The 12,826-nt window shown below is 41.6% G+C and overlaps 1 protein-coding gene across 2 annotated transcripts in view; it reads left to right on the top strand.

Annotated features, from left to right (window-relative positions):
* Positions 1-12,826, top strand: part of ADCY1 (adenylate cyclase 1) — a 763,759-nt gene that overhangs the window by 521,092 nt on the left and 229,841 nt on the right. For both annotated transcript variants that reach the window (XM_075827013.1, XM_075827012.1), the window contains 3 exons: positions 1,863-2,057; positions 2,669-2,766; positions 4,517-4,601. In XM_075827013.1, coding sequence (XP_075683128.1) covers positions 1,863-2,057; positions 2,669-2,766; positions 4,517-4,601 — 378 coding nt within the window. The remainder of the gene's footprint in view (positions 1-1,862; positions 2,058-2,668; positions 2,767-4,516; positions 4,602-12,826) is intronic.

The following is a 12,826-nucleotide window of genomic DNA, read 5'->3' as shown; positions in this document are numbered from 1 at the left end:
TTATTGTTTATTGTAAAAACACACAACCCCCGTTAACCATTTTATTGAAAATAAAAAAAGCTGTCATCTAAGTAGCCCTCAAATCTGACGTAGTCCAATAACCGAACCTGCAAAAAAAAACACAAAAGAAAAGTATTAGTAACACACAAAGAACAGTTATTATATTTACATTTCCTGGGTTCGTGACAGTTAACAAGGCGGTGAAAGCTCTAAGCTGTCATTGGTTAGTTTACATCACGTGGTCCCAGTTTATCCCTGGGTCATTGGCCTACTTTTATAAGTAGGACAATGAACTGAGGTATTCGAGAACCACGTGAAGTAAACTAACCAATGACATCTTAGAGCTGTCAATGCTTAGTTTACTGATGCTTGCAAGGGGCGCAGGATCAACCTTAGATGTCCCATAATCCTGGCGCATCTCGGGCACGTGCGCCACTAAAAAACCTAGTGTGGGGACTCCTTCAGATACGAAGGAGTCCCTACGCTAGGAGTTATTAGCGGTCTTTCACCTACTTTCAAAAGTAGGTGATTGATCACTAGTAACCAGGTAAGGCCCTGTTCACATCTGTGTTCGCCATTCCGTTGTTCTGCTCCATCAGAGGAGCAGAACAACTAAAATGCCGGAAGTGCAGGAGACAACCGGCACCCGACCGAACCCATTGACCTTAATGGTTTCCGTTGGCGTGTCCGTGGTTTACTGGAAACAATAGCACAGAATGCTGCGCTATTGTTTCTAGTATTTTCGGTAGAATCTTCAACAGAGGTTCCTAACGGAGCCTCCAATGCAGATTTGAATTAGGCCTGAGTGGCGGATGCAACTGTTAAACATATACCTTGGGCAGCTCCCGACATCACTGTCCATATATGGACAGTGACGTTGGGAGCAGTACTTGAGTCCTCGGGCAGAGCACTAGTAGCAAATATGGGCCTGGATACACGGCCCAGCAGACAGTATCCCACCATATGTGATCCTGTCTGCTGGGCCCTGTATCAAAGCCTACCATGTGGTAGGCTTAGATACAGGGCCCAGTAGACAGTATCACACGTGGGCCATGTATCTAAGCCTACTGTGTGGTAGGCTTACATAGAGGGCCCGGCAGACAGGATCAAACATAGTGTGATCCTGTCTGCCGGGCCCTGTATCTAAGCCTAACTTGTGGTAGGTTTAGATACAGGGTCCAACAGACAGTATCATATATGGGCACTGTATCTAAGCCTACGTTGTGGTAGGCATAGATACAGGGTCCAGCAGGCAGGATCAAACATATGTCATGTATCTAACCCTAATATGGGCCCAGACATGATAAGCTAAGTTATATGGCCCCAGCAGACAGTAATCTTTTTTTTACCCTCGTCTTTATCTTTGTGCGTAGTGGTGGTCCTGACATCATTCAGCGTCACAACGTTGTGCGCAGCGCACATAGCGTCATAACGCTGAAAGATGTCAGGACCTCCGTTGCATTCGGGAACGAGGAGGGTAAGTATACTGTCATTATAGTAACAGGAGTTTATTACATAGGCCCCAACTACTATAGTAACTTTTGCTAGACGTGGTGCGGGGCCCCCTGGCTTTGGGGGGGGTCGCAATTGCGACCACTACGACCCCTTTAGCTACACCTCTGCATGGCAGTAATACACCCGCATAGTTCACTAAACATATACAGTAGTTCAACCTTTCTCAAATATTCAAAACAAGAATTTTTCAATAATTTCAATATTTTTGAGAGTGACTTCTGTCAAAAACATCTGATACTTTATCATACTGCATTTAAAAATGATGGTTGTGATGTTTTGACAACAAATTTCTGTTGCTAATCATATTTGATAACTGTCTTCCCTCTAATTTTATTATACTCTGCTAGAGGAGAGCTTTACGAACAGCCTCTGAAAAACTCAGGAACCGTTCTTCATTCTCTACAAATGTTATACAGAATACACCAGGAACCCGCGTGAATCGTTATATTAGTCGTTTGATCGAAGCTCGACAAACAGATTCTGAGCTGTCAGATTTGAATTTTATAAGTTTAAAATATAAGCAAGCCGAACGTGAACAGAAGGTAAGTGATGTTAAATCATAAATATTCACAGGGGGGGGGGGGGGCTAATACAAAAAAAAGTAAAAAAATCAGTTAAATAAAGTATTTTTTAATGTTCCAATAAAAAAGTTTTGGCTTTTGAAAGGCGGGGAAGAAAAAATTAAATAACGAAAATTGTCAATGTCCTTAAGGGGTTAGTATTAGGTCCAAAAGGGCCCTCCCCCTAGTTGGGTCCTGCACCAGTTGGGAAAGGAATTTATCTTTAGTTATAGACAGAAACCTATTTACTTTATTAGATCCACAGGTCTCAGTTTCTCAATTTATATATGGGTAGTTGAAGTCACTTATAATAACTATCTCATTGAGATGTACATTTTAATGTCATCTACTCTATCCATTAAAAGATAATTAGTCCTCATAATATTCATCAGTCTTTATTTCCCTCTGTACACATCTGCAATTATTATATTTGTCTAAAAACTACAAAACTCCAGAAGACTACAAAATATGTAGGAATATTGATAAATCCCAGGAAAATCAAAGTTCTATTAATATTTCTGTAAATAACTTTGTATTATCTCTTTTCGTGAGTAGTTTTGCCTAAATAAGTTATTTTTGTTCTCTTTTAACAGTATCATCAGCTTCATGATGAATATTTCACCAGTGCAGTCGTTCTTTCATTAATTTTAGCTGCCTTATTTGGCCTTGTCTACCTTTTGATAATCCCACAGTAAGTATTCTTGATAAATCATTTTTAACCATTTCATATTTGCCCCTTATCTTTGCAATCAGAGGTTAAACACGGTCATAGACAATAGTCCTCCAATCTCAACAACTTGCTCGTATAACAAATAGCTATGCTGCACCCATCCCACATAACCTGATGCAAGAAACAGAAAAGTGTAATAGTGAAGTACAAGTTTAGGCCTTATACACATGGCCCTATTACGGCTCAGTTATATATGAAACCATAATAGGGCAACTGTATAGGTGCATGGGGCCTTACTGTACTTCCGTATGCCTGCTTATGAATCTGAAACCTACAGGAAATAATTGTGGCATGCCCCATCAGAAGGCTTGCCAAGGCAGAGCCATGTGGAGGAGGCTGTGCAGCTGCATGAGGCCTTATTGTGTAACTAAAGAAAGGGGTCTGTTAGCATGCATAGTTTCTAGACGGTACAACCAGTCTATAATCTGGTCATAAGGAACCAAAAAGTTGTCTAACTCAAGTACATCTTTGTTGACCTCTATGGCCTAAAGTAATGATTGCGTATCTTAGTCCACTATTCAAGTTTTTACGTTCAATATATATTTTTTCAATTATTGGTGTTTTTTCTAATTTTCTGTTTGCATGTATATTAAAAAAATTATCCTCAAATATTGCAGTTTCACATGACCACTAAGCCTCACAATACTGACACTTCCTGTTTGGTGGACATCACTTTTAAGTAGGCACCTCATTATAAATCACAAGCAGGATTAAAATTAAAGGTTACACCTCTATTATAAAGCTGGAGGCAGACAACAGGATCACACTATATAGACAATAGGTGATGGGGACATCTCACCTCCTTCATGCACTGTGACCTCTGCAAAAGTCAAGGAGCATGCCCACAACGCTCTCCCAGAGAAGTCAATGAGTCATCTCTAGACTACAGTTTTCATATTTTCATGTGGGCGCTGTAAAGCAAATCACTGAACTGCTGTGCACAGAGCAGAGGAGCAGCTCAGACAAGATGGCTGCCGCCACAATCATATACAGAAAATATAATAACAATATCTACAATCAGAAAATAAAAACAGAGTATAAAAAAAGAATGTGTTTTAGTAAGTTAGGGCCTGTTCACATCAGGGTTAGGTTTCCGTCGGAGGAACGCATTAACTTAATTTTCCAACTTGGCATGTTTTTACTTTTGACTAAGTGGGCGTTGTGGAGAGAAGTGTATGATGCTGACCAATCAGCGTCATACACTTCTCCCCATTCATTTACACAGCACATAGTGATCTTGCTAGATCACTATGGGCAGCCACATACACACACATTAACGTTACTCAAGTGTCCTGACAGTGAATATACATGACCTCCAGCCAGGAGGCGATGTCTATTCATAATCCCGACACTTCGCTAACGTTTGTGTGGAACTTACAGCACAGCAAGCGTGATCTCGTGAGATCATGCTGTAAGCTGTCATTTACAGCGTGACCTCGATGTGCTGTGCTGTAAGTCCCAACTTGGTGTAGGTCATAACTTGGTGAAAATAGATTGTTTTACTAAATAGAAAACACTGCTGTGGTCTACATTACAGCGCCTATCACATTATGTAGAAGATAGGCCACTTATAAAGTGACAGAGCCTCTTTAAACCAGCTTTTCATTCTATTATTATACTGTATTTTTATTCTGGAACTACAAAAAAAATGTCAAATATGTAATTATTTTTGAACTCCAGATAAATAAATGCTTTTATTTTTTTTCACCAGAAGCACTATTGTCCTTGTCCTCCTGGTGCTCTGCATATGCTTCCTGGTGGCTTGTATTATGTACCTACATGTCACAAGAGTGCAGGTAAATGTATTGTCAGACCCTCTGTACTTAACTGTTTATTCATTCCTACATCTGTGGTTTGCAGCATTTCATAACCGTCTGAAAATGTGTAAAATATTACGGCTTGTCCACACGTAATGAAATTGCTGCGTATTTACTGTCCGGAATTGCTGACGGAAAATATGCAGCAGATTACAGTAGCACCAAAGTGGGTGAGATTTAACAAATCTCATCCACACGCTGTGTAAAATTTCCAAATAGAAATTCACCTGCGGTGCGTATTTTTTGTACTGAATTGTTTTTTATAGGAGATGTCACCATCTCCCAGCATTGAGAAAAACGCAGCAAAATCATCACCATTTTCTGCATTAAAATATTCAGGAAATGGTAAGGTTTTTCCGCAGCAGAATTTCTGCTAGTTTCTGCAGAATTGCTGCAGAATTTTTCTGCAGCAATTCCGTTACATGTGGACAAGCCCTTAATGCTATAGTTAGCAGTACAGGCTTTCACTCCAGTCTGCACAGAAAAAAAAAAAAAGGTAGAAGAAAGGTTGTCCCGATTCATTGCCAGAGTGAGTTGACATGGTGAGGGAAAGTAACAGCCTGTATTATACAGTCACAGATTTTTGACTGAAAGATCAGAGCAAGTATGGCTGACAAGAAGGCTTCTTCCTGTTTCAGAAAATGAATATGGGTTTTTCTGTAAGATATATATAAATTGGGGTTCAAAAGTCTTAAACCACAATGAAAATCAGTATTGTTTTTTTTCTTTACACCTGGAAATAAAAATAGTTTTCGAAAAATAAAAACAAAGGATGCATAGCAACAATCCAAGAGTTCACTATGATTTAAGTGCAAATCTGCATTTCCCTGTATGTTTGACGCTTGTCACTGAATCAGTCAAAAGTCAAATCTGCTTCCTGTTTCTGAAAGTGCACGAGCTGTGACAGCTGCTGTTTCGGACAGCAGACTATCACAGCTCAATACGCCGGGACCTGTTGGGATGGTCCCGCCTCCACGATCGCTGCTATTGGTCAATCAGTGAGTAACTGTCCAATAGCGGCAATCGATGTCTAAACTTCCTCTCCCTGACATCACACCCGCCCTGAACGCCACTGTTGGAGATAGCGAGGCAATCAGAGCGGTTGTGAGAAGAGAGAGAGGGGAAAGCAAAGTCCTAAAAAAGTCAAAAAACTTCTAAAAAACAACTTTTTTCTGCATCCCACCTCTCCCATCCACTACCCACTCCTGTACCCTTCCTCCTTGTGTCCCCCCCACGTTTTTGGTCAGTGATCTGCTATCACTGACCACTTCTTAGTCTTCAGGACCAATTTCTTGGTCCCTGGGGATTATTTTTTTCTTTTTTGTCTTTATAAAATATATAAAACAAAAAAATATATAAAAATTAAAAAAATAAAACAGTTCATTTAGACAATTTAACTGGTTAGTTTAGTATTAGGGTTAGATAGTGTCAGGGAACCATCAAAAAGCGTAGTTAGTATAGTGTCAGGGAATTTAGCGTCAGGAATACATCACCGTAGTTCAATCTAGCGTTAGGGGTCCATCACCGTAGTTAGGTTTCGCGTCAGGGAAGCTCGGAATAATCTAGTTAGGTTTAGTGTCAGGCACCCGTCACCGTAGTTAGGCTTAGTGTTAGGGAAGCTCGGAATAATCTAGTTAGGTTTAGTGTCAGGGAATAGTTGCCGTAGTTAGATTTAGTCTCAGGGAAGTTCAAATAAAATCTAGTTAGATTCAGTGTTATGAACCCTCGCCATATTTAGGTTCAGTCTCAGGGAAGCCCACTCGTTCTATAAAAACACCAATTTTTTTGGCTGGTTTAGGTAGCAGCCAATTGCTCCTAGTTCGGGAAGCAAACAAACATGTCTCAACGGACATTTAGTGCCGAAGAGGCATATTAATTTCTTGCCTCCGAAACAGACTCGTCGGATGGTGAGACTCTGTTTTATTTATCCACCTCCTCATCCAGTGATGAAGAAGAGGAACCCCCTAGGAGATGCCCCAGGACCACCAGTACAGTTGAAACGCCCGAGTGAAATGACCCCGCCGCAGTTGAAACCCCCGAGCAAAGTGACCCCTCCGCAGTTGAAAGCCCAGAGCGAAGTGACCCCATTTGGACCCCCATGCCAGACATTTATGAGCCCCAAATCCCAGAGTACACGGGCAGCTCAGGGATAAAAAGTTATATGGCAGGGCTCAGTGAAATGTACTTTTTCAAGTTCTACTTCACTGATGACTTTATAGAGTTTATGGGCTCCCAGACAAATTTATATGCCCAACAGCATATTACTAAGAACCCCACATAATTTTTTTTCCCAATCCCACAGGTGGACCCCTGTAGACGCAGCAGAGTTGGGCAAGTTCTGGGGACTTTGCTTGAACATGGGGCTTCTGAAAAAGCTGTCCATTAGGACCTACTGGAGCACGGACATCTTATACCAAACCCCGATGTACCATATGGCCATGTCCAGGATGCGTTATGAGGCAATACTTTGCTTCTTACATTATACTGATAATGAGCAGTGCCCATCCCGAGATGACCCCAGTTTTGACCATTTGTATAAACTGAGACCACTATTAGACCATTTCAGTGCCCAGTTTGTCTAAGCATACACCCCACGAGAAGTGAATTTCTATTGATGAGTCCTTGGTACATTTTAAAGGGAGGCTTCAATTCCTCCAGTACCTGCCGAGTAAGAGGGCAAGGTATGGTGTGATGATGTATAAGCTGTGTGAGAGTGCATCAGGGTATACGTACAAATTTAGAATATATGAAGGGAAGGACAACAGTATTCAGACCCCGGAATGCCCCCCCTTACTGAGAGTTAATGCAAAAATTATGTGGGATTTGGTGCACCCACTGCTGGACCAGGGTTACCAACTCTACCTGGATAATTTTTATACCAGCGTCCCACTCTTCAAGTGCCTCGCTTCCAGAAGTACTGTGGCATGCGGCACTGCTAGAAAAAAATCTGAGAGGTATTCCTAAAACACTGCTTGGGCAAACCCTCAGAAGGGGTGAGAGCAGGGCACATTCTAGCAGTAACATATTGTGTGTCAAGTACAACGACAAGAGAGATGTCCTTGTATTGACAACAATACATGGCCACACCAGTACCCATGTACCTGTACGATTTACCAGTACAGAGACCCCCAAACCAGACTGCATCCTGGACTACAATAGGTACATGGGAGGGGTGGACTTGTCAGATCAAGTCCTGAAGCCCTACAATTCCATGCGGAAATCGAGGGTGTGTTATAAGAAGCTGGCCATGCACATCATACAGATGACATTGTACAATGCGTACGTGCTATGTCGATGTGCAGGCCAGAGGGGAACTTTCCTGGAATTTCAAGAGGTGGTTATCAAGAACCAAATCTTTAGGGACCAAGAATAAGGAGTGCCTAGTACTTCTGAAAGCGAGGCCACACGCATCGTACCAGGGCAATACTTTCCAGGAGAAGTTCCCCAAACTGGCAAGAAGGGAAAAAGTCAAAAGAGGTGCAAAGTCTGCTATAAGAGGGGGATAAGGAAGGACACAATATACCAATGCGACACGTGTCCCGAAATACCTGGGATCTGTATGAAAGATTGTATTAGAATTTATCATACATCCCTTGATTTTTAATCTACCCTGATGTACTCCGCACAGCTTATCCCCCTTATATTTCCCTTCTGAGCCCTGCCGTGTGCCCAGGCAGCAGATAACATCCACATGTAGGGTATTGCCGTACCCAGGAGAACCCACATTACAGTTTAAGGTGTGTATATCACCGGTGGCACATGCTGGGCACAATATATCGGACACTGACATGGCATATATATATAGAAAATTGCTCTGCACCATCTGCTGTGCATTATCCTTTACACAATACCTGTGGGGTGAAAATGCTCACTACACCTCTAGATAAATGTATTAAGGGGTGTAGTTTTAAAAATGGGGTCACTACTCGGGGGTTTCAACTGTACTGGTACCTCAGTGGCTTCTGCATACATGAGTAGCAAAACGTAAAGATTGGAGTCTGACACACCAAAGTAAGATTAAAACAATGTAACTTTATTAGATAAATATAAAATATAACACACAATTAAAAGCAGAGATGATTTCCACAGTGCGGAAAGACAACCAGATTGTACAGAGAATGTAACTGCAACCATGTAAATAATGAGTGACACTGTGTAACCACAAAAAGATAAAGTTACAGCACATCACATTTGTATAGTATGTATGTCATCAATACATGAAGAGGTAAGAGGACCTGCTCAGTGCTACAAATATGGGTTACATATCAATATTAATGAGTAGTAGGAAGTAGATTAAACTATGATAATATAGTAAAGAGTATAAATAGCAATATATGCACCATGTAGAAATACTACATAGTGCACCCAGGATAATACCTGTGCTAACAGCAGAAAAAATGCCTATATAAATTTATCAGAAGGGAAAATTATACCCTGTATGAAAATTCTGTGTTGAAAGGGAACTCTTACCCATCATGGACGTCACCGTCTCTGGTGTCAGCCCCGACGCGCGTTTCGGCCCGGAAGCCTTCGTCTGGGGGTCTATTGCCGTACCCAGGATAACCCACATTACAGTTTATGGGGTGTATATCTCCAGTGGCACATGCTGGGCACAATATATCGGACACTGACATGGCATATATATATAGAAAATTGCAAATTTCACTCCTCACCATCTGCTGCGCACTATCTTTTACACAGTACCTGTGGGGTGAAAATTCTCACTACACCTCTAGATAAATGTCTTAAGGGGTGTAGTTTTAAAAATGGGGTCACTTCTCGGGGGTTTCAACTGCACTGGTACCTCAGGGGCTTCTGCATACATGACTTAGCACCAGAAAAGCTCCAGTAGGCCAATTGGTGGTCCTTTCCTTCTGAGCCCTGCTGTGTGCCCAGACAGCTGATAACAGCCACATGTAGGGTATTGCCTTACCCGGAAGAATCCGCATTACAGTTTATGGGGTGTATATCTCTGGTGGCACATGCTGGGCACAATATATCGGTCACTGACATGGCATATATATATATATATATATATATATATATATATATATATATATATATATATATATAAATTGCAAATCTCACTCTGCACCATCTGCTGTGCATTATCTTTTACAAAGTACCTGTGGGGTCAAAATGCTGACTACACCTCTAGATAAATGTCTTAAGAGGAGTAGTTTTTAAAATGGGGTCACTTCTAGTGGGTTTTTATTGTTTTGATACCTCTGGGGCTCTGCTAATGCGACAAGGCACCCGAAAACCAATCCAGCAAAATGTGGACTCCAACAAACACATAGCGCTCCATTCCTTCTGAGCCCTCCCATGGGCCCAAACGGCAGTTTATCACCAGAAATTGGGTATTGCCGCACTCAGGACAAATTTGGCAACAAAATGGGGTATTTTGTTCCCTGTGAAAACAAGAAATTTTGATAAAAAATGACATCTTATTGGAAAAAATGACATTTTTTTAATTGCACAGCTCAATTCAAATACGTGCTGTGAAAAAACTGTGTGGTCAAAATGGTAACAACAACCATAAATCAATTCCTTGAGGGGTCTAGTTTGCAAAATGGGGGATTCTTACTGTTTTGGCACCTCAACACCTCTACAAACCTGGCATGCTGCCTAAAATATATTCTAATAAAAAAGAGGCCCCAAAATGCACTGGGTGCTTCTTTGCTTCTGGGGCTTGTGTTTTAGTCCACAAGCACACTAGAGCCACATGTGGGACATTTCTAAAAACTGCAGAATCTAGACAATGCTGCCTAAAATATATTCTAATAAAAAAGAGGCCTGAAGGGGTGTGGCTTGGCTGTTGATCCGAATGGCCGCTTCAGTACTAAGCTCCTGCACCATCCTCATTATTTAAGTGACGTATGGCTCCAAAATCGTTTTACATTTCAGCAGTTTGCCCACATCTGTGAGCTGTTTAAACAGAGATGCCGAGACGTCAGAAGCAGGTGGCGAGACATGCGCGGCTTACCGACTTCTATCCTCCTCGGTATGTGGACGGAGGACAAGATGGCGGTTTAGCCTGCTCCCAGACCGGATCCCTTACCTCTGATCCGCCTTCACAGTCATCTTCCCGGTTCTCGAGTGCAGCGGCCATACAGAGGAGGAGTGCTTCGGTTCCGGCTCTTGCTCCTCTGCTCACGGCTACCCGCAATGACAGTGATGTCCGATGCCTTCATGCTGCAGACAACCCACCTTCTGGTAGACGCGGGCGCCATCTTCTTAGCGCAGCACCTGTCTCTGCTTCATCTTCTCCGCCATCTCCGAGCTCCAGAAGCTCGACGAAGCAGAAGCAACGACTGCTTTCTCCGGAGTCGCCAACGGAACTAGTAGGGGAAACTGTACCCCATGATGCCCTTGCCTCTGATTATGGTGATAATTTGGAAGAGCTGCCCTCTTCAGCTACTCCAGTCACGGAGCTTACCATGAAGACTATGCTTCAGGCTCTTAGCGCTTCTTTGCAAGCAGGATTTGCTAAACTGCTGCACCCCTTGTCTGTGGCAGTACAAGATGTGGAGCATAGAGTGCATCATGCTGAATCTAAAATCAGTGAATTTGTCACTTCACACAACGTACTGATTGACGCTCATTATGACTTAGAGGATGAAGTGTCTCAGATAAAAGTTAAAATGGCGGACCTGGAAGATAGGTCCCGTAGGAATAATGTCAAATTTAGAGCGATCCCAGAGGATGTTGCAGCGCACGATCTGACCAATTATGTGCAGGGTTTCATTAAAACTATGCTCCCTCGGTGCATTCCGAGAGACATCATCATTGACAGAGTACATAGACTTCCAAGACCAAAACATCTGGCAGAAGAGGTGCCGTGTGATGTCCTAGCCCGCATCCATTTTTACAACATCAAAGATCTGTTGATGACATCCCTCAAGAAAAAAGATGCTATTCCTTCTCAATATAAAATTCTATCTGTTTTTACGGATGTATCTGCTGTAACGCTGCAATTACGTAGACACTTGGCCCCAGTCACTAGCGCCTTACATGACAACAAGATGTTGTACCGATGGGGTTTTCCGGTTCATTTACTTATACATCGTAACAATTCTCTCCACGTGGTCCAGAACCTTTCAGATGGTGCAGCCCTATTGAGGAAGTGGGAAATACCGGTGCATATCCAGGAACAACCTGCTACTCTTCCTCCTCATAGAGTACACAATGACTAGCAGCTGGTAGATCATCGTAAACAACCAAAGCGCAGACATGACTGATCTATATATATTCTCTCACTCTCTGCCGGTACTCGGTACATGAGAGTTTTCTTTCATATGGTTTCATCCGAGGCTCAACTACATTGGTGCAGTAGTGACCAACTTGGCTTGACATCATTTTTCCCCATTCCTGTCGAACAGTCTTATCTGTTCTTGTTTTGTGCAAGAGATGTTTAGTTTGTACTGTTTATTATTTTTATTTTTTTATTTTTGTGCTAGCAGAAGTTGTGACAGATGTAATAATTGTCAGACAAGATTGTCTCGTCTTAATCTACCTTATATTTGGCAAAGTGGTGATACACACGTCTTTTGATGGTTTGCAGTCATCTGCGCATTTCTATCTTTTCAATGGTTCTTACAATAGCTTCATTAAATGTTAATGGCCTTAACAGCCCACATAAACGGGCGCATACTGTATGTGGGGGGAATCCAAGTCCATAGCATGTGATATTTTGTGTGCTCAAGAGACGCACCTTTTGATAAAAGATGCGTCTCACATTAACCATCATTTATTTCCTCACATCTTTCAATCCCATTTTCCGACCAAGTCCAGAAGTGTTTTGATTGCTGTGAATAATTCTGTTGCGTTTCAACAGATTCAAGCTCATATAGATCCAAATGGTCGGTTTATTATATTGATATGTATGATTAATAATGTAACATATACATTGGTAAATGTCTATGCTCCTAACAGTCACCAAATTCGCTTCCTTCATAAAGTGTTTAGGCTTATACATAAATTTAGACAATGAAAAACTTGGAGAAAAGGAAGCCATGACGCCACAATTATTTGAAAATAGTTCCAAACAATTTTTTTATTTTATTGAAACATACAAAACATAATAACATTAGTTAAAAATTAAAAAAGGATTTGGAATAACAGTGTGTGCTATTTGAGGTCAGTAAAGATACCGGATAATTTGCATAAAAAAGTTGTCAATAGATATGTATACCAAAAATGAG

The sequence above is a fragment of the Rhinoderma darwinii genome, chromosome 5 (genome assembly GCF_050947455.1).
Source record: "Rhinoderma darwinii isolate aRhiDar2 chromosome 5, aRhiDar2.hap1, whole genome shotgun sequence".
Lineage (NCBI taxonomy): Eukaryota > Metazoa > Chordata > Amphibia > Anura > Rhinodermatidae > Rhinoderma > Rhinoderma darwinii.
The sequence above is the reverse complement of the archived record's forward strand: the minus strand, read 5'-3'. Positions and strand labels throughout refer to the sequence as shown.